This window comes from Cnephaeus nilssonii, assembly GCF_951640355.1.
Source record: "Cnephaeus nilssonii genome assembly, chromosome: 22".
NCBI classification, from domain to species: Eukaryota; Metazoa; Chordata; class Mammalia; order Chiroptera; family Vespertilionidae; genus Cnephaeus; species Cnephaeus nilssonii.
Genome location: NC_137093.1, coordinates 26,252,143 through 26,272,639, shown reverse-complemented (window position 1 = coordinate 26,272,639; position 20,497 = coordinate 26,252,143). Strand labels below are relative to the sequence as shown.

Here is a 20,497-nt window from a genome sequence, read left to right as displayed (position 1 = left end):
AACACCCAATCAGAGAAGCAAAAAGAGAAAATTTGTTTTAAAATGAGGAAAGTTTAAAGGACCTTTGAGACAACATGAAGCACAACAACATCTGCATCGTAGGGCTACCAGAAGGAGAAGAGGGAGGGCAAAGGATCAAGAATCTATTTGAAGAAATAATGACTGAAAACTTCCCTAACTTGGTGAAGGACACACAAGTCTAGGAGGTGCTGAGTCCCAAACAAGATGAATCCAAAGAGGCCCACACCAAGACACATCATAATTAAAATGGCAAAGGTGAAAGACAAAGAGAGAATCTTAGAAGCAGCAAGAGAAAGATAGTTACCTACAAGGGAGCTCCCATAAGACTGACTAAGTGAAAGAAGCTAGTCACAGAAGATTACATACGGCATGGTTCCATTTCTATGAAATGTACAGAACAGGCAACTCTGTAGAGACATGGGATATACCAGTATTAGTGGCTACTCGGGGACAAAGGTGGAATGACTGTTACTGGTTACAGGATTTCTTTTTGGAATGATGGCAACGTTCTGGAATTAGGTAATGACGATAGTTGCACAACTATGAACATACTAAAACCATTGAATTGGGGCCCGGCCGGTGTTGCTCAGTGGTTGAGTGTTGACCTATGAACTAGGAGATGGCTGTTTAATTCCCGGTCAGGGCACATGCCTGGGTACCAGCTCTCCTTCCCTTTTCCTCTCTCCCCATAGATGTCAGACCTGCAACAGTTTGAAGGCTTTTCCTACCCACTCCTGCTTTCTCCCTCTTTTAAAAAATTCTTTTTAATTGATTTCAGAGAGGAAGAGAGACAGAGAGACAGAGACAGAGACAGAGAAACATCAATGATGAAAGAGAATCATTGATTGGCTGCTTCCTGCAAGGCCCCTACTGGGGATGGAGCCCACAACCCAGGCATATGCCCTGACCAGGAATTGAACCGTGACCTCCTGGTTCATAGGTTGACGCTCAACCCCTGAGCCTCGCTGGCCGGGCCACACCAGCTTTTTTAGATGGTGGGATGCTGAATGATACATTGCACGTGCAGCCCTGGCTGGCTTGGCTCAGTGGATAGAGCATCAGCCTGCGGACCCAAGGGACCCAGGTTCGATTCCAGCTGAGGGCACATGCCCGGGTTGCGGGCTTGATCCCCAGGGGGGGCTGTCCTCGCAGGAGGCAGCCCATCGATGGTTCTCTCTCATTATTGATGTTTCTATCGTTCTCTCCTTCTCCCTTCCTCTCTGAAATCAATAAAGAAATATATATTAAAAAAAAAAAAAAGAAAGAAACACGTGCAGGAGATAGCCCCTTCCTGATGGATGAACCACCCCTGTCTCTTGGGGGACACGACGCCTGCTATGTCCCCAGGGTGGCCATGGTCCAGGGACAGAGGTGGCTGCAGCTTCAGCCTCCTGGGCCACCCTCTGCTCCTCGGGGGACCCCAGTCCCTTCAAGTTCAGAGCATCAGCCCTGCCCCATGTTGCTCTCACGTCCTGCTCTGGCTGTGTCTCTACCTACTGCCTATCAGACCAGGAGAGTGACTTCTGAACGAGGCCTAGGCCTGGACTTCCAGGAATCCCGGGGACGCTGACCCCTGGCTATGCCAAGCGCCTTTCTGAGAGCCAGGATTTGGAGGGAGCGCCCTAGGTGGCCAGGCCAGGGCACACCTACCTCTTTCCCAGAATTTGGGGGGTGGAGGGGAGGGAGAGTTTGTGACCACAGAGCTTCAGGCCTGCCCTCACCTCTTTCACCCAATCCAGCTTCATGGAGGCGGGTGTATGGCAGCCTCCGCTGGGGCAGAGAGATGAGGATGAGTTCCAGGAGCCTCCTCGGAGCCCCTGAGCCCGCTCCCTCCCCAGGGAGGAGGTGCAGACCTCTCCTGGCCCTGCCCCCTGGGGCCCAGGGCTCTGGCTCCCACAGTCCCTGACCAGGCCCGGCTGCCAGCAGGTGACTGGATGGCAGTGAGAAAGCCGGGGTGAGTGGGGGGCGTGGGCCTCGGCGAGTGCACTCTCAGCCAATCAGCGGCCTGTCCAGCGGGTGGATTCAGTTACAAGCTTGAGATCACCCCATACGCCAACCTCCTTCCTCCCCCTCGCAAACCTCCATTCATTGGCCCCCGCGGCACCGGGTCTGCACCGGGCGCCGTTTCCGTTCAGCTCCTGCGCTGCTTGCTGCCTCGTGGGCCGGCGGGGATCGCCAGGGAGAGGCATCCCACCCCGGGGGCTTTGTCTGGCGGGGCGGGGCCGGGGCGGGATGAGGCTTCTGGGAAGACTGTTGGGGGTGCTGAGCTTGCTGGGGGCTGCCCTGGAGGGCTCTTCCGCCCTCCGCTGGAACAGCACCTCCTGCCACCTGGCCAGGTCCAGCCCCGGCAGCCCCTCGGGGTCCCTCAGCTTCCTGGGCAAGGATGCGCGGGGACTGGCTCTGGTCCACGCCCGCTGGGATGGGCGCGGGAGGCTGCGGGCTTGTCGCCGGCAGGAGGAGCCGGAGCTCACCGCAGCCTTCAGCGCCCTCTGCGCCGGCGAGATCTCCCGGGACTTCTTCGTCCACAGCCCGGGCCCCGAGCTGCAGAGAGCCCTGGCCGCCCTCCAGAGGCAGCGGGGGGCCTGCCCGCCGTCTCCATCCCCCGGGGTGCCAGCGGGAGTGAGGGAGAGGCGAGCGGCAGGGCAGCGTGGACCACCCCGCGCGGGGCAGCCGCGGGAGAAGAGAGGCTGGACCATGCCTGGCACACTGTGGTGTGGAGTCGGGGACTCTGCCGGGAACTCCACGGAGCTGGGTGAGCCCCTCGGGGGTGCGGTCTGGGGGACTGGGGGGCTGGGGTGGGGGAAGTTCAGGCTTGCACCCTGGCCTCCACTCTCCCAGGCTGTGTGTCCCTGAGGGAGTGACTTAACCACTCTGAACCCGTGTCCTTACCTGTAAAATGAGGGTGACCACACGTCTCATCATGGGGGGCTTCAGTGAGGTCATAGATGGGAAAGGTCCTACTCACGCCTGGAGGGGCCAGGCTGGGCTGGATCCCGGGGTCAGCTGGACCAAATCGCCATCTCCTGAGAGGAGGCCTTCTGAGCACAGAGTGGCCAGTGGGGTGGACGCGGAGACCCAAGGGCCTGGGTTCACACGCCAGCTCAGCACGTCCACGCTCTGTGAGCCTGTTCCCTCGCCAGGATCACGAAGGGACACCTGGCCGGCAGGGCTGCGGCCAGCTTGGGTGTGGGAAGCCGGGCTCTTGCGAAAAGCTCAGTGAGAGGCATTATCGCGCAGATGGCTTTTCTGCACTCTCAGCACAGCTGCCTGTGGTGTGTGCGGAGGGCTGGGGGAGGACTTGGCGCCCGAGCTGGGGCAGACCGGCCTTCTGGCAATGCTTCATCATGCCAGCACCCAAGGTTGCACCCTGCCTGTTTGTCATTCCATTCCACACATGTTCATGGCCTCCCGGTGGTATCTGGGTGTGAGCGTGGGTCTGCCTCCACAGTTCCTCCCAGGCAGACCTTTCCGTGGGCCTGGGCTCCTGGGTAGGCTGCCCTGCATTTGAAGCGGCACAGCCCAGGCTGTGCCTGGGTGCTCTCTTCAAGCTTTGAAATCGTGAGTCCTGCCCTAGCCGGTGTGGCTCAGTGGATAGAGCGTTGGCCTGTGGACTGAAGGGTCCTGGGTTCCATTCCAAGTCAAGGGCACATGCCCGGGTTGTGGGCTTGATCTCCAGTAGGGGGTGTGCAGGAGGCTGCCAATCAGTGATTTTCTCTCATCATTGATGTTTCTATCTCCCTCTCCCTTCCTCTCTGAAATCAATAAAAATCCTATATATTAAAAGGCTAATACGCAAATCAACCAAACGGCAGACCGACCGGTCGCTATGATGCACACTGACCACCAGGGGGCAGATGCTCAATGCAGGAGCTGCCCCTGGTGGTCAGTGCACTCCCACAAGGGGAGCACCGCTCAGCCAGAAGCCGGGCTCACGGCTGGCGAGCGCAGCGGTGGTGGCGGGAGCCTCTCCTGCCACTAAGGATGTCCAACTGCCATCAGTCGGATATCCCCCAAGGGCTCCCTTTTAAAAATATATATATTTTATTGCTTTTTTACAGAGAGGAAGGGAGAGGGATAGAGAGTTAGAAACATCAATGAGAGAGAAACATCGATCAGCTGCCTCCTGCACATCTCCTACTGGGGATGTGCCTGCAACCAAGGTACATGCCCTTGACCGGAATCAAACCTGGGATCCTTCAGTCCGCAGGCCGATGCTCTATCCCCGGAGCCAAACCGGTTAGGGCCCAAGGGCTCCCTTTTATTATATAGGGCTCCCAAGGCCTGGCTGAGTGACCCCCCTGAGCACACGAATTTCCTGTACCGCGCCTCTAGTATATTAAATAATTTAAAAAAAGAAACTGTGAATCCCATGGAGGGAGACTGACTCGCCTGAGGCCACCGGGTCTCTGGTCCCAACATCACACGGGCATAGCCAGTGTGTGGTTCCTGGGGCCCTGCTGAGCTGGTGCCCCCTCCACGCCCCACAGGTGTCTTCCGGGGCCCCGACCTCTGCTGCCGGGAGCATGACCACTGCCCACAGACCATCTCGCCTTTCCAGTACAACTACGGCATCCAAAACTACCGCTTCCACACCATCTCTCACTGCGACTGCGATGCCAGGTGGGCTGTGGGCAGGGGCTGGGGCGGAGTTACTCAGCTCCTGGGTGCAGAGACTGGGGTTCCAGGGCATCTTAACGGGTTCAGACAGCCTGGGACCACCATGCAGGTGGGAAAGCTGAGGGCTGAGTGGAGAAGGAACTCTTCATTTAAAAAAAATTTTTTTTTAAATTGATTTCAGAGAGAAGGGGAGAAGGAGAGAGAAATATCAATGTTGAGAATCATTGATCGGCTGCCTCCTGCACACCCCACAATGGGGATGGAGCCCACAACCCGGGCATGTGCCCTGACCAGGAATTGAACCCTGACCTCCTGGCTCCTAGGTCGATGCTCAAACGCTGAGCCACACCTCTTGGACCCGCGCGCCACCTGCCGGTAGTGGCTGGTGGGCTTGGGGAGGAGCCAGGGGCCCCCTGTGGCCGGGGACCTGAGTGCCGCTCTGTGGCAGGTTCCGGCAGTGCCTGCAGAACCAGCAGGACTCCGTCTCAGACCTCGTGGGCGTGGCTTTCTTCAATGTGCTGGAGACCCCCTGCTTTGTGCTGGAGGAGCAGGAGGCATGTGTGGCCTGGTACTGGTGGGGCGGGTACGTATCAGCCCCCTCTGAGCCCTTTCCCAGGGAGGGAGGCTGTTTGTCCTCCAGGGAATGATGCCTGGTTCTCTCTGTCCTCTCCTCAGGGCGTGGCCCAGAAGGCAAACATCCCCCCCTCTCCCGCCCCTGCTCCCGTGCCCCATACAACCCAGTAACCCAGTGGGATGAGGGGTGGGGCTGACCCAGCCTTGGTCTCCATGGAGATGAAGGTGGGGGGAGCTTCTAGAAGTGGGGATTCTGGGTTACCAATTGCCATCAATCACCACCTGCTAGGTGTAGGACCTACGGCTCCATCCCCCTCGCCCGCCTCCAGCCCAAGACCCTCTACAATGCCTCGTGGAGCTCCCCAGCCATGGCCCTGACTCCCAGGGTCCCGAGCCCAGCCCCCAGCAAGCCGCGACCCAAGCAGCACCCTTGGAAGTGGCCACTGCAGCGGGAAGGATCCCAGCACCCCAGCAAAGGCAATGCCGCCGCCCTCCAGGCCCCCGAGGCCTCCCCCAGGCCCGATCTGGCCCCCGCAGCCTGGCTGGAGGTCACCCATTCGGGCCATCAGGGGCCTCCGGGTGCCCTAAAACCTCAGGGTGAGCTCAGAACCTAACCTGGGGGGTTTGGGGGGTTCCTGAGGGGAGGAGGTGTCCCAGCCTCTGTGCCTGTGGGGGGGCCTGTGTTACTTCCTTTCCTGCTCCACACTCTTCCCGGGGTCTCTCTCCTTCCCCCAAGTCACACCGCAGCTGGAGGGATTTCCATAAGCTTCTAACTGGACAACGTCACTGCCCTCGGAGCCCCCACCCTGCCTCCTCTTCCCGGAACTGACAATGTCCCAACACCCTAGGGCCCTCGGGCACTGGTTCTGCGAAACCTACTCCTCAGTCGAAACTTGAGTTTCACAAACTTCATTTGGTCCCTCAAAAGCAACTTCCTTTCTCTGACCCCTGGGCCTTTGTACATGCTGTTCCTTCTGCCTGGAGCACTCTCCCTTCCTCCTCCTCTCTCCCAGCCAAGCTTAGCAGCCTCTGCCTGCAGGGAGCCTTTTCTGACCACCATGAGCGCTCTGGACCCCCACACTGTGTGTGTGTGTGTGTGTGTGTGTGTGTGTGTCTGTGTGTGTGTGTGTGTGTGTGTGTGTGTATGTGTGTGACTGAGCCCAGGTACTGGTGTTTCTTCTGGATGGCAGTGGGCATCGGGCCCCCCCCCCCCGGGGGGACTGGGCTCCCCTCACCACCACACCGCCCCCAGTCGCCCGCCAGGTCTGCCGCAGCTTCCGCCACCTGGACAAGTGTGAGCACCAGATCGGGCCCCAGGAGACCAAGTTCCAGCTGCTCAACGGTGCCCGAGAGCCCCTCTTCCACTGCAACTGCACGCGCCGGTGAGGCCTGCTCCGACCCTGGGGGTTGGCTGCCCGTTGCCAGGCACTGGGAGGGGGCACCTGGCTGGCCAGGCCTTTCCCCAGCCTGAGCCTGCCTCTGCCCTCAGACTAGCACGATCCCTGAGGCGCCACAGCCCACCCACAGGTGCCAACCTGCTCTGGGAGCTGCTGGGCACGACCTGCTTCAAGCTGGCCCCGCCCCTGGACTGTGCTGAGAGGAAAGAGTAAGTGAGAGCAGAGCCAGGAGGGAGGGGCACTTTTCCCGAGGGGGTGGGTAGCCTATGCCCGCCTTGTGCACCTGGGGCAGAGGTCAGGGACCTCTGAGCTCCATTGTCCTCTGCCTACCCCCTGGTGCCTGGGTTCAGCTCAGTAGTTGGCCCATATGGGTTGCATTTTTTTTTTTTAACTGATTCCAGAGAGGAAGGGAGAGAGAGAGATAGAAACATCAAGGATGAGAGAGGGTCATTGATCAGCTGCCTCCTACACACCCCCTGCTGAGGATCAAGCCCACATCCCAGGCATGTGCCCTGGCTGGGAATCAAACCATGACCTCCTGGTTCATGGGCCGATGCTTAACCACTGAGCCATGCCAGCCGGGCTGGGTTGCATCTTGACTCTGTCATTTACTTCCTATGTGACCTGACGAGTTGAGTCAACTCTGCACACCTCGATGTTCTTATCTGTAAAATGGTTATAGGCGCCAAGGAAATGGGGTGTGGGGGGTGCACACAGCCTAAGGCCCGTGGACACGTCGTTAAAACGCTTGCTTCACTCACAATCTCATTTCTGGTCTGATTCTCAAGGCCAGCCCCGTGCTACTTTTCCTACTTCACACATGAGGAAACAGGCCCAGACTGGCTCAGGTCCCTGCAGCCGCCAGGCCAGAGGCAGAACCCAGGCCTCCGGGTGCCCGGCTGGTTTATTCTGCCCCCTTCTAGGATCACCACCCCCTCCCCAGCTCCAGCCCTGCTCCCCGGGGCCTCCGCTCCTGTGTCCGCAGAGCAGGGGGGAGTCCTTGGCTGCCGTGACCGCCTGCCCCACTTTTCTCTTCCCGCAGCTGTTCCAGGGGCCCCAGGGCCATCAAGGTGTCGGCTCGGCACTTAAAGCGACTTCAGCGGAGGAGACTCGGGGGCACAGGCACAGAGGGGGGGCAGGCCCGGCCTTCGGAGCCCCCAAAGGCCCCCCTGTCATTCTATGACCGGTGCCTGCAGCAGACCCAGGCAGCCTGAGGACCCAAGAGCCGCAGACATCCTGGAACCAGGGACGTCGGTTCCAGCTTTCACGGGCCCGGACTGGACCTTGCCCGTGGCTTTGCTAGGCCCCGGGGGTCTCGGCCTCTTTTCCATGCGTTACCCTGAAGCGTGGCCCGGGCTCTTAGGAGGGGGCCGAGGCTCAAACACTGGGCTATGTCTCCTGCTGTGCTGGGTGACCTTGGGCTGGTGACCCAACCCCTCTGTGCTTGGACTGTGGTCTTCAGGAGGCTCATTCTGATGCCCTGGGCTTGAACCTTGCCAGGGCACTTCACTCCAGATGGGAATGGGGCAGGGGTAACGAGTGGCAGCAGCCCCGGGAGGTACTGGGAGGAGGCGCATGTATATTCATGTTGCAACGGAAATACATGTCTCAGGGTCTGGCCCAGGGGAACCTGAGTGCCTGCATGCTGAGGCCCACAGCAGCAAGCAGGGAATGAGAAATGCCACAGAAGTGCCTGTGTCTGAATCCAAGATCGGGGGCACTAGAGAGGGACTTCCCAGCTCCCCTCCTCCCGGGAGACCCCTTCTCTGAACAGCTGCTGGCCCACTCACTCTGCCCTGACCCTGAATTCCAATCTCCCCTGTGCCTTTGAGCAAGGGGTCTCCTCCCCGAACCTGGGCCTTGGTTTCCTCCTTAAAAAAGAGCAGGATAAACAGGACCTACCTACCTCAGAGGGTTGTTGAGGGTTATGTGAGCCGATGCATGGCCAGCGCTTAGGACCTAGTAAATATCCCCTCCCTCCAACGCACGGCCAAACCGTGCCCGGGTGCCTGATTTTGAGAGGCCGCACGCAACCTCTTGGAGGCCTCAGTTTGCTCACCTGTGAAATGGGACTAAGAGCTGCTCTGGACTCAACACCACAACTCAGGGCTGTGGTGCGATTAAAGGAGATGGCATGTGTAATGTATGCAGCTGGTGCCTGGTGCTTGTCAGATCCGTACATCCTCTCCTTGAGTCCCTTTCTCTGACTCCCCCCATGCCCCCAGACTGCTAACAAGTTAAGAAGGAGTCGGGAGCGAGGCTAGAGAATTTAATTCCTAATCAATGACCTCTAGGATTGCCCTTCTCCCATCCCAGATGGGGGCCTAGGTCGGGCTTTGCTGATTGTCACAGTTGAGGTGTCAGGACTGAGTGTGAGGGACCCCAGTTGGCCATCCCTGGCCGGGACAGTGTGTCAGGGGTGGAGAAAGCTGGAGCAGCAGCAGGAGGGAGGCAGGTGGGTTTACAGACTGGGTCAGAGTGGGAGCCACCTGGACCCGCCTGCCCACCCCAGCTTCAGGGCCCCAGGCCCCCTTCCTCCAACTTCTGCCGGCCCTGAGGGCTGGGAGACAGGCTGTCGGGGGTCGGGGCCTCCTGGTCAGGCTCCCAGGGGCCACCACCTCCAGGGTCTACAGTCTCTAGGCGCAAGGCAGGCAGCAAGCCCAGGCTTCGAGGCACAGATGGGGGGAGTGTCCAGGGACCAGGCAGCCCAGAGAGCCCCTCCTCACTACAGCCCTGGGTGCCTCCATCACTGCTGCCCCTGTTGGGGGCCACACAGGGCAGGCGGCGGCTCTGGGGTGAGGGGCTGCGGCTGGTGCCCCGGCGTTCACAGGAGGAGGGCCGGAGGGCCAGGCCTGGGAAGCGGGCCAAGCCCGGGCTGCGGCTCCGGTGCCGCTTGGACTTGCCAGGGCTGGGGCTGCGGGACTTGGGTGCGAGCAGCTCCAGGGTGCTGTCATCCTCCTCCTCCGAGCTGGTCCCTGAGCTGTGTGAGCTGCTACTGGCCGACTCCGAGGTAGGCAGCGAGATCTGGCGAGGAGGTGGGTCGCTGGAGGGCCCCGATCCCCAACCGGCCACCCACTCCTCCTCACCGACCCCCAACTTCTCCTCATTAGACCCGGGGAGGTCAGGCTACGTGCAGGGGCCACGGAGCAGAATGTAGAGACCGCGCCCCAGCCGGTTTGGCTCAGTGGATAGAGCGTCGGCCTGCGGACTGAAGGGTCCCAGGTTCGATTCCGGTCAAGGGCACAGGCCCTGGTTGTGGGCTCGATCCCCAGTGTGGGGGGCATGCAGGAGGCAGCCGATCCATGATTCTCTCTCATCATGGATGTTTCTATCTTTCTCTCCTGCTCCCTTCCTCTCTGAAATCAATAAAAATATATATTTTTTTAAAAAGCAGAGGCCGTGGCATTTGAACGGGATCTTTGGCACCCCTGGCCTGCAGCCTGCTTACTCACCTGGAAGGGCTCCGTGACGCCAATGAGGCTGCTGTGGGTGTGGCTGTAATAGCCCAGGATGAAGTCTCCGTGGCCCTTGGGCAGCGACTCCTCACTGAATGTCACCTGGTGGGCCCAGGGCATAAGCCCAGGTTGGGGTCAGAGAGGTCGCCACAGCACACCCCCCTCCCCCAAAAGGCCGTGGGGACTTCCTCCCCTCCCCCCGCTTCCCTTGAGTACCTGGTAGTTGTTCCTGTCCACATCCTCGTGTTTGGCCCAGACATAAGCCACATAGTCCTTGCAGTGGCGGAAACCCACCTGAGGGGACAGGAATCGGGGCTCTGACCCCTCCGGCCTGACCCCGGCAGCCTCCCTGGGTGGCATCAAACTCCGGAGAAGCCATGATCCCACCTGGGTACCCAGTCGCTCTCCTGCAGGCCCTTCCTTCCCCCAAGTCGCCGACCACCTCGCCCTTCTCACCCGGTACAAGCCGATCCAGTCCCAGGAGCTCCGGGCGAACACCGTTTCCACGCGGTACCTCACCACCGCCTGCTCCGGACGCACCCACTCTTCCGCCACCTCCAGCCGCACCAGGGGCATGTCGTCCCTGAAGGCAAACTGCCCAGAGGGCGGGGGCGACATCAGCGAAGACCCTCTAGCAATTCCAGGCACCCTTGGGCCTGAGCCAGCACACGTAGGCTGAGATAAGGGCCTTTGAAGCTACTGCAGAGACGGGGAAACTGAGGCAGAGCAGGTCTAGGATAAAAGCTAGGCTTCCTGCCTCCCAGCCCAGGGCTCTTTCTGCTCACAGCCTCCTTAAGGAGTGACTGAGACCACAGCTTTGAAGTTCGTAGACCATGGGTTTGGCCCCTGGCTGTCACTGACAGGCTACAGGACCCTTGGTGAGTTTTTTTTTCCTTTTTAATATATTTTTACTGTTTCAGAGAAGAAGGGAGAGGGAGATAGAAACATCAATGACGAGAGAGAATCATCGATCGGCTGCCTCCCGCACACCCCCTACTGGGGATCGAGCCCGAAACCCGGGCATGTGCCCTTGACCGGAATCAACCCTGGAACCCTTCAATCCGCAGGCCGACGCTCTATCCATTGAGCCAAACCGGCCAGGGCTTGGTGAATTTTTCAACCTCTCTGAATGCCAGGGCTTCTGTCTATAAGCCTGGATGATCTTATTGAACTCTCGGAGCTGTTCGGCAGATTCAATGAGACACTGTTTGCAAAGCGTCCCGTATACTTCCCAGAACACAGCGTCCCATACACTTGTATGCTAGTAAGGGAGACGCGGTGTGCTGGATATTCTGGGGGAAGCCGAGCACCCCTGAGTGGGCCAGAGAAGCCCCGGGTAAAGGGCTGGAGACCTCAGGCCACTTCTAGGCTCTGCTACTCACTTGCTCCGTGACCTCACGGAAGCCCCCAGCCGACCCAACTCTCAGCTTCCCCTTCCGTAGAGTAAAGAGGTGACTATGACCCTGTCTGTCATCGGTCCATAAAGACAATTTATAGCCACGAGCACCCTCCTCCCAGGGTCACCCGCATGGGTGGGGCTGCCGGGGTGGCAGGTGGCCAGGGGAGCGGCCCCTCCTCTGTCCCTCAGAGGAGGACTCGAGTGGTGCCAGCCTCAGTCTTTTGTCTGCTTCCTGTTGATCTGGTTTCAGGTTTCCCTCCCGCAGCGCCTGAGCCAAACTGTTCCAGAAAAAAACGCACAAAAAACTCCCAACACATCCTCACTGTCCCTGGGCTCCAAATCGCCAGTCAGGCTAGGTTGGGCTCTTGGGAATGGCCTCCAAGGGTCCAAACTTCCGCTAACACCCCCCCACTCCTCACCCCCACCCCTCATTCTGATTGTGTTGCTTTTTGGGTAAGAGACTTGAGTCTTCTGAGCCTCCGTTTTCCTGGTAAGGAAACTGGGAGGAGCATTTGGACATCTCGGGGCCTACTAAGGCATTCAAAGGTAGGACCTATGTCAGGTGCCCCACACGGGGCCTGGCATGTAGCCGTTGCTCAACAGGCCATGTTTTACAGGGGACAGAGTCCCGGATGAGGAGGGAGGGTCAGGGAAGGACATCCAACAGGAGTGGTTCTCGAGGAGGTGAGGGTTAAAGCTCACACCTCAGCCTTTTACCAGAGGTCACAGGAGGCCAGACGCAGGCAGATTGTCTTTCCCAGCTGCGAATCCTGGCCCACGTCCCGCTGACCGGCCATGTGACCAAGTTATCAAGGAAAACATTCTCTGGCCTGCGGCTCCCCCTTATCACATCAAGAGATCGGAGAGCCTTGAGTTGGGTTTCAGGGCTGGAAAGATGGAATCTACCCCGCTCTGCCACTGGGCCTGTGTGGGACTCGGGGCACATGTCTACCCCACTCGGGGCTTCGGTTTCCCCATCCGGTTGGGTTACAGAGTCTCCGGGTCCAGTTCTGACATTCTTGCATTTCCTCTTTTTACACTGGCAACTAGGGCCTCCACCCTGAACACAATGCTCCATTATAGTAACTAGAGTTTAGCTTTGTATTTTTTATATCTCTACTCCCTCTCCCCATAACTACCTTACTGTTATTATGCCTGGCATGTTATAATGCCAAATGTCATGATGGTTCATTAAAAAAAAAAAAAAAATAGCCCTAGCCGATTTGGCTCAGTGGATAGAGCGTTGGCCTGTGGACCGAAAGGTCTCAGGTTCGATTCTGGTCAAGGGCACGTACCTTGGTTGCAGGCTCCTCCCCGGCCCGGGCCTGGTCAGGGTGTGTGCAGGAGGCAACCAATCGATGTGTTTCTCTCACATCAATATTTCTGTCTTTCCCTCTCTCTTCCACTCTCTCTAAAAATCAACGGAAAGATATCCTTGGGTGAGGATTAAAAATAAAATAAATATAAATAAAGCTGCATGGGGTTAAAGTAAACATTTTGAGTTTGCTGGCCTTATTATATATTTGAATTTTGACATAAGTTGCCCTCGGCAAACTCATTAGTCACAGAGCCAAATATCAACAGTACAACGATTGAAATTTCTTTTGAGAGCCAAGTTTTTTAAACTTAAACTTCTTCTAACGCCACTTCTTCAAAATAGACTCGCCCAGGCCGTGGCATTTTGTGGAAGAGCCACACTCAAGGGGCCAAAGAGCCGCATGTGGCTCAAGAGCCCCGGTTTGCCGACCACTGCCCTAAACCTTTCTTGGAAGAAGGGAGTTAGAGATGAGTGGGTTCAATTCCTAACTTTCCCCTTTACCAGCTGTGTGACCCTGGGAGCCTCAGTTTCCTCATATGAAAACGGAGACCATAACCCACTCCCTCTCCGCTTCAACAAATGGGGACTGCCAAGGGCAGGTACGAGGGGTGGGCTGTCGAATGCTGAGCTAGGCTTGGGGACGTCATGTGAAGAGGGTGAGGCCGGGACTCACATGCAGGACGAACTGGGCAGCCACAGGCTTGTGGTCACTGACGGTGTATTCCATGTGGCTTCGGTAGCTGTGCTGGGTCACCTGGAGCCAGTGGCTCTGCTGTCCGGAGGGGCTTCGACCTCCACCTGGAACCTTGACCTTCCACAGGATACGGTCTGTCCAGGCTGGCTTCCGCTTTTTGGCACTGCGGTGGGCAGTAGGTCAAGGCCCAGCCCTCAGCCTTGCCTCCCGTCCCTCGTCCCTGTCTTCCTTATCTTGAAGACCTCAGCCCACAGCCCGCGCCCCCCTCACCTCAACCAAGAGCTGAGCTCACCTGGTATCATATTTGTTCGTCCCCACGTCAAACTTGAAGGTGGGTGCAAAGTTGAGGGGCCCCTCCTGGAAGCCCTTGAGGATGGGCCAGGTGTCCTTGGCCATGTTGAGCTGTGAGGGGCCAGAAAGGAAGAACTGGACCCCAGCTTGGGCAGGGCAGGGGAGGGCCAAGACCATAGCCTGGGGTCCAGGCGTGCTAGGGGTTTTGGGGTGCAGGCTGGGATTCCGCACCTGGTCCTTCTCCCAGAGCTGGTGGAGCTGGTTGTTGTCAATGGCGAACTTGACGAAGTGCAGGTCGTAACTCTCTATGCGGAAGTTTAGGTCCCCGAACCAGAACACAAGGCTGTTCGGGGCGTTGAAAGTCAGTGGGGTCCATGGAAGAGCCCAACCCAGATCCTTCTCCACCCCCATCCAACTCGACAACGCTAGATGCCCCTAGCGATGACCAAGTGGCTGAGTGGCCACAGAGCCCCCAGCCCGCCCGGGAGTAGCAGTGAGCTGTGCGTCTGGAAAGCCGGGTTCAGACCCTCAGTCAGGCTCTGCCCCTCAGCAAAGCGCCACCCTGCAAGCTCTGGTCCCATCAAACTCACCCGGCATTCCGGTCCCTAGAAGGGTGGTGGCCCACCTCCATCAGCCCCGCCTTTCCCCTCAAGGCCCACCCAGATAGCACCAAGTTCCTCCTTGCCAATTGGGGGGGGGTCCCCGCCTCGCACCTCCACCAGCCCCGCCCAAGCCCCACTCAGCCCCGCCCCGGCGGGCCATACTCGTGGTCCAGGATGCCTTGCGCCCCGGGCCCCTGGAACTGCTGGAGGCTGAGGATGGTCTGGAAGTTGTCCTTGCGCTGCTCCGCCTTGTCCATGTGCGCGGGCAGGTGGCAGTTGAGGAAGCAGAGCATGTGCCCGAAGGCCGCCAGGCGCACGCTCACGCCACCCTTGTTGCCCTTGGGAGGCAACGTTGGGCAGGTCACGGGTGGGGTCCCGGCAGGAGGCGAGGCGCCGGGCGGGGCGCCCAGGGGACCGGGGACAGCCAGCCCCGCGGAGGAGGCTTGGAGAGGGGCGGGTTCTAGCAAAAGGGGCGGGGCCCTGGGACCCCCACCTGCCAGGTCAACAAGGGGGCGGGGTCTAGAGAATAGGCTGAGGTGGTGGGCGGGGCTGGGGAGCGCCGGGCCTCAGGGGGCGGGGTGCAGCGTGGGGAGGAGCCCTTGACCGTGCAGGGGGCCTGGGGCGGGGGGACTCCTCCGCGGACCCCGCGGGGCTCCGTCCGCTCGCGGCCACCCTCGCGCGCGCTCACCCAGTAGCCGCCCAGGCCGGTGCGCGTGCAGTCGGTCTGCACGTCCCGCAGGAAGGGCAGGTGGTAGTACTTGGCGAACAGCAGCAGGATGACGCCCTGCATGCGCACCGTGCTCACCTGCGGGGGAGGCGGCTTGGCCCAGGGATGGGGCCGGACCCCCGCTTCCCCGCCCTGGCCCGGGCCCTGGCCCATCCTTAAGGTCTGCTCCTCCTCCGTCCTCCCTTCTCACAGACCCATCGGGCCCGGCACCCAGGGGTCTCTGCCCACCCGGAGGGCGAGGGAGGCGTTACCAGCACGAAGTTGAAAGGCGCGAGCGCGTCCATGAAAAGCTCGCTCCACTGATCTGTGAAGAGCGCGTCCTTGAGCCGCTTGTTGATCATGGAGTTCACTTCCTGCAACCTGGGGTGCGCGGGGTGGGGTGAGCCGGAGGGTGGAAGGACGCCCATGGGTGAGGGTCTGGGGGGAGGGGGCACAAGAGGCTGGGGAGAGGGTCCACCCACCCTGCCCCCTCACCCAATGGCGATCATGTCTGTCCTGTCGCTGTCATCGCTGCCACCGCCCAGGTGGAGGAGAGATGTGACGTCGTCGGGGGGCATGGCGGTGCCCACATTCCACGTGACCACAGTGATCCTGGGGCGGGGGGTGCCAGAGTAGGAGGGGTTACTGCTGGGCGCCACTCTCTCATCTTCAATCTCCCTCCCACAGAGCTCTTTCTGGAGAGGGAAACTGAGGCAGGTGCGGGTGGAAGCCCTCAGGAGGACCCTCAGTGGGCCCGTACCCCTCCCTCCAGACTCTCCCGGGGGGAAATGGATTGAGATAAGGGCTGGGGAGTCCCTTAGGAGGGCATGCTGTCTTCCGAGTGTCCCCGAGTGGGCCCGGCACCCCGAGGACTCTCCCCACGGGCGGTAAAGCAGGACAGGAAGGATGGCTAGTCTCAGGGCTCGGGCCCCCACCATCTTCCTTGGAAGAGGCCCCCTCACCAGAAGCCGGGGTCGCTCTTGCAGGTGGGCTGAGCTGACCAAGAGGAGGAGGACGATGAGGGTGTAGACGAGGAGGTGGGTGTAGACGAGGAGGTGGTGACTGGGGCTGGAATTTCTCGGGGCTGAAAGCTGGGGCTCAGGCGCCCGCCAGGCCCGGCACCCTGGGTGCCAGGCCTGGGGAGGGCCGTCTCAGAGGCTGGGGGCACACAGGGGGAGCGGTTGGGAGAGCGGCTGGGGGAGCGGCTGGGAGACCGGGGTGGCTTGGGCAGAGGCGGGGGCACCGTCTGAGCTGAGGGGGCCCCTGGCCGGAAGGTGGGGGACAGCAGTCCTGGGGAGCGGGTGCCAGGCTCTGGGGGGCCCTGGCCCCCATCCAGGGGCAGCGTCTGGGTTGGCCGGGGCAGGACCGGATCCTCGGGGCTGCTGCGGGGGGCCTCGGGCCTGGCTCTGAAGGAGGGGGAGAGCCGGGGGTCTGGGGGGGATTGGATCAAAGACGGGGAGACCGCAGGACTGGGTGCCTGAGCTGGAGGCTGGAGATGCCCTTCAGCCGGGGGGAGAGACCTAGGGGCGGGGGCATCCCTCTGTCTAGCTGGTGTCGGTCCCACAGAGGCCAGGGCTGGTGTCATGGATGCTGGAGCCAGGGCCTGTTCCTGAGAGGGCGACAGAATGGGACTGGGCATTGGGGAAGACGGGGAGGGGGGCTGTGGGTGCTGCTCCTCAGATGCCAGGGCCAGGCTCAGGCCGGAGGTGGCCAGTGCTGGCTTGGGTTTCACGGAGGCAGGGACTGTCTGCTTCTGGTCCCTGGGCATGGGAGCCAGCCTGGGCCCCAGGGCGGCTGGTGGCAGCCTGGGCGCGTCTGGGACAGACATCACCAGCTGCCCCGGGGATGTCGGAGCCAGGATGGAGCCTGATGTTGCTGGGAGAGGCTTCGGCGCAGCAGCGGCAGACACCACCAACTGGCCCAGGGACGCTGGAGCCAGGCTGGCGCTGTGGCAGGTGAGAGCTGTTTTCTGCCCTCCCGGGGTAGACAGCGGAGCCAGGAGGGGTCGAGGAGATGCCAGAGCCAGCCTTGGCCCCTCCGAGGAAGGTGGCATAGCCGCACGGGGCCCCAGAGGTGCCAGAGCCAGCCTTGGTTGCAAGGGCACCGGGGCTGCGTTCTCCTTGGCTGGGAGCTGAAAACTTGAGTCCACCTTGTAGAGGACAAGTTAAAGACACAGGGTAACCCTAACCAGTGGCTTGGGCCCCGACTTCCCTATTAGATCCCAGAAGACTCCATCTAGCTAAGAAAGGTACAGCTTTCCAAGGAAGTTCTTCCTCATGTCTTACCTCAATCCATCCTGCTGCAAATCAGCTTCTCTTTGGGGGGAGGCGGGGCGGGGAACAGGACACTGAACTGTATCCCCTCCCTCAAGTTCGACACCTCTTTCAGAGTCGGGGAAACTAAGACTCCTGACTCCAATGAGGCAGAGGGTAGTTTGAACCCTCCTGGCTGGCACCCACTCCCTGGCTGGCACCCACTCCCTGGAGTGTTGGGGGGCTAGAGCTGTCTTTCCTGGGCAAATTCCCTTCCATCTCTGCTGCTCCCGCGGTCAAGGGCTTCTGACCTGACACCCCAGATCTGCTCGCTCTGGCCACCCTAGGTCCAGCCTGCTCAATACCTTCCTTCTCCCACAGCTCCCAGAGCCCTCAGGTCCCCCCAGCACACCTTCCACACCGTGGTCACGGCCCTCCCTGACCTCCTCACCCATCCTCAGAGCTCCGTGCAGGAGCAAGAGCCTGGCTGACAATGGCCATGTCTGTCCCAAGCCCATGTCTGTCTCCAGCCCAGCTCTGTGCGACCTTAGGCAAGTACCTCCTCACCCAGGGCCTCAGTTTCCCTGTCTGTAAAACAAAGGAGCTTGGGGAAGGGTCCCTGGCCACACCTGGTTCCTGGAATACCTTAGTCTCATTTTTTTTTCATTTATGAGCCCAACCTTTGCTAGGATTCTACTTGAGCCCTACGGAGTAGTCTCTCTTCGCCAAGTGTGATTCTAACATTCAGAGCAAGTCCAGCATTCTGTCGGTTCTGGCGTCCCCCCTCTCTGTGCCCAGGTTATGCCCTCTTTCCCTCTTCACCTTCTCCCCCACTCGTGAGGACCGGTCAGCAGCCTCCTTCTGTCCAGCAGGTAGAATGGGGGTCACCCGGCCCCTGGAGGGACCTCTTTTTTCCTTCCCCATCTGTCTCCTGTTTCTTGTCCTCTGCCGGCGAGGGCAGAAGATTTACATTCGCCCTGGGGTGGCCCCATGCCTGCCTCCAGAGATGCAGTCCGCCTGCATCCCGTGCCCTTCTCGGTCCAGAGAACCTGAAACTCTGCCTCCACCTCCCTCCCCAAACTCAGCCCTTGAAGGCTGCATTTTGGGCATCCTCCTTGGCTCCAGGTATCCCACTGTGCACCCCCCTCCACCACCACCACCACCAGCAACCACCACACCGCCTCCATCACTAACTACTTAGACATCCCAGATGTCACAGTTTTCGTCTTCAGGGACAAGCCTCCTTATTTTGCATCGGCTCAGAGAGAACAAGCAACTTGCCCAAGGTCACACAGCAGAGCTGGAGTCCAGCTGGGTCCCCTCACACCGCTAGTCCAGCATTCTCCTGGGGGCTCCTGGAGATAGCTAACTCCGTTTCTCTCTGGATGTCCCATCACGGCCCCCTCAGGCCCCAGGGGGCCCTGTTCACCCATCCCTGCTCAGTGGACACAGGAGAGTGCCAGCCCCTCAGCCAGGGGCACCGGGGTGCCTGCAGTGTGTGCAGTGTGTGTGTGGGGGGGTGTGGGACCAAGGATCAGGAATGGAGAGGCTAGGCTTTAAGGGTCTTACCTTGGAGGGTGCTCCAGTTTGGAAAACCCCGTGGGGCATGGGCAGGGGGCCCAGGCCAGCCAGGGTCCCTGGCCTCCTGCTGCCACTGCTGCTGTGGCCCTCCATGTCTGCAGCCCCTGGCAGCCCGGGCTCCCACAGGCTCCGGCTCCAGCTCCTCTGCTCCCGGGAACCAGTGATGTCATCAGCCGCTTCAACCTGCTGAGAATTTAAAGGCACAGGCATCCCAGCCTAGAGGTGGTCAGGGCCAGGTGGCCTACCCTCCGGGAACCCTTCCAGCTGACTGCTGAGGTTGGAACAGTCATGGGGGTGTGGGGAAGAGTGCCCATTGGCTTGGCCTGGGTCCCACCTGGCAGCATGGAGTAAGCTGTCTGTCTGTCCCCTCCCACTCCCACTCCCCCCCACCAGTAGGCCTGGCTGGCCCTTGCTCAGGGGAGGGGCACGGACACACCTGAGGGTAAAGTAGAGACAAGTCACTGGAAGTCAGTACCCTCTTCAGGGCCTCAGGGACACCTGAGTCCCTACCCTGATCCTGTGACCTTCCTGGTGTCCTGCCAGCTCAGGACTTGCCTGGGCCCCCACCCTTGCTCCATTTTCAGGCCTCGGTGCCCGCCCCCTGCCTGGCCCTGTCCTTCTCATCAGAGCCAGACACCCAGGCTCTACCTACTGGAGTCCTTCCCCACCTCAGCCTCCGCACGGCCCCTCCTCTTCGGCAGACACTTCCGCCGCTGCCGGCCCTGGGACGTCCCCACCCACCGCCAGGCCCGTCCCAGCCCCGGACCTCTCAGCTTTCCTTTCTCCTGGACTCGGTGGGTGTGGTTTGGGAGGGAGACACGTTCAAGGTCACCTAGTAAGCTGAGGAGGTCTCCTGAGTTTCCATGAGGAAAGGGAGCGCCCTCAGTGACCCAAGACCAGTACGAGCCAGTTGGGGTACCGGAGGAAGGGAATCGGGGCCTAGAAGAGCCAGCAGTGGGGGAATGGACTGGCAGGAGGGTCCTGGGAGCTCCTTGGGCCAGAACCTAGCACAGGACTTGATGTTCAACAGGCCCAGGGAAATGTCTGTTGAATGAATGAACACGTGAAAGAAAGAGAAGAGGGAATGAGTGACAAAGTTCCGGGATGTCCATGGGCCCTCTCCTTCTTCCTCCTTCCTATTCTCATTCTCATCTGCTAAGCCAGTGGTTCTCAACCTTTCTGATGCCGCGGCCCTTTAATACAGTTCCTCATGTGGTGGTGACCCCCAACCATAAAATTACTTCCCTTGCTACTTCATAACTGAAATTTTGCTACTGTTAGTGAATCGTGATGTAAATATCTGTGTTTTCCGATGGCCTTAGGTGACCCACAGGTTGAGAACCACTGCTGTAGAGCCTAAGACCATCGGAAAACACAGATATTTACATTACGATTCACTAACAGTAGCAAAATTACAGTTATGAAGTAGCAAGGGAAATAATTTTATGGTTGGGGGTCACCACCACATGAGGAACTGTATTAAAGGGTCGCGGCATTGGAAAGGTTGAGAACCACTGTGCTAAGCAGTCCCTGAAATCCCAACCCCTCCCCTCACCCCCCCCCCCCCCCCCCAGAATGGCTGGATTGCTTA

At 59.8% G+C, this 20,497-nt stretch overlaps 2 protein-coding genes across 9 annotated transcripts; one reads left to right on the top strand and one right to left on the bottom strand.

Annotated features, from left to right (window-relative positions):
* Positions 1 to 2,253: 2,253 nt before the first annotated feature.
* Positions 2,254 to 7,822, top strand: PLA2G3 (phospholipase A2 group III; the record flags this gene model as incomplete). The annotated part of the gene is made up of 7 exons (XM_079762551.1): positions 2,254 to 2,773; positions 4,509 to 4,641; positions 5,087 to 5,221; positions 5,501 to 5,808; positions 6,464 to 6,593; positions 6,701 to 6,817; positions 7,651 to 7,822. The coding sequence occupies 7 exons, from the start codon at positions 2,254 to 2,256 to the stop codon at positions 7,820 to 7,822; spliced, it is 1,515 nt and encodes a 504-aa protein (XP_079618677.1).
* A 569-nt stretch (positions 7,823 to 8,391) lies between these two features.
* INPP5J (inositol polyphosphate-5-phosphatase J) lies at positions 8,392 to 19,603 on the bottom strand. Of its 8 annotated transcripts, none has more exons than XM_079762545.1 (14): positions 19,559 to 19,603; positions 18,895 to 19,092; positions 16,036 to 17,222; positions 15,569 to 15,685; positions 15,346 to 15,454; positions 15,056 to 15,172; positions 14,530 to 14,705; positions 13,997 to 14,108; positions 13,767 to 13,876; positions 13,454 to 13,637; positions 10,520 to 10,657; positions 10,280 to 10,357; positions 10,061 to 10,165; positions 8,392 to 9,632 (listed from the first exon to the last, which is right to left on the bottom strand). In XM_079762545.1, the coding sequence occupies exons 2-14, from the start codon at positions 18,997 to 18,999 to the stop codon at positions 9,123 to 9,125; spliced, it is 3,048 nt and encodes a 1,015-aa protein (XP_079618671.1). In that variant the 5' UTR covers positions 19,000 to 19,092; positions 19,559 to 19,603; the 3' UTR covers positions 8,392 to 9,122. The 8 variants fall into 8 exon arrangements, with proteins under 8 accessions (XP_079618671.1, XP_079618673.1, XP_079618672.1 ...); XM_079762547.1 differs by having other exon boundaries at positions 18,895 to 19,089; positions 19,559 to 19,589; XM_079762546.1 differs by having other exon boundaries at positions 19,555 to 19,572.
* Between the last annotated feature and the right edge of the window lie 894 nt (positions 19,604 to 20,497).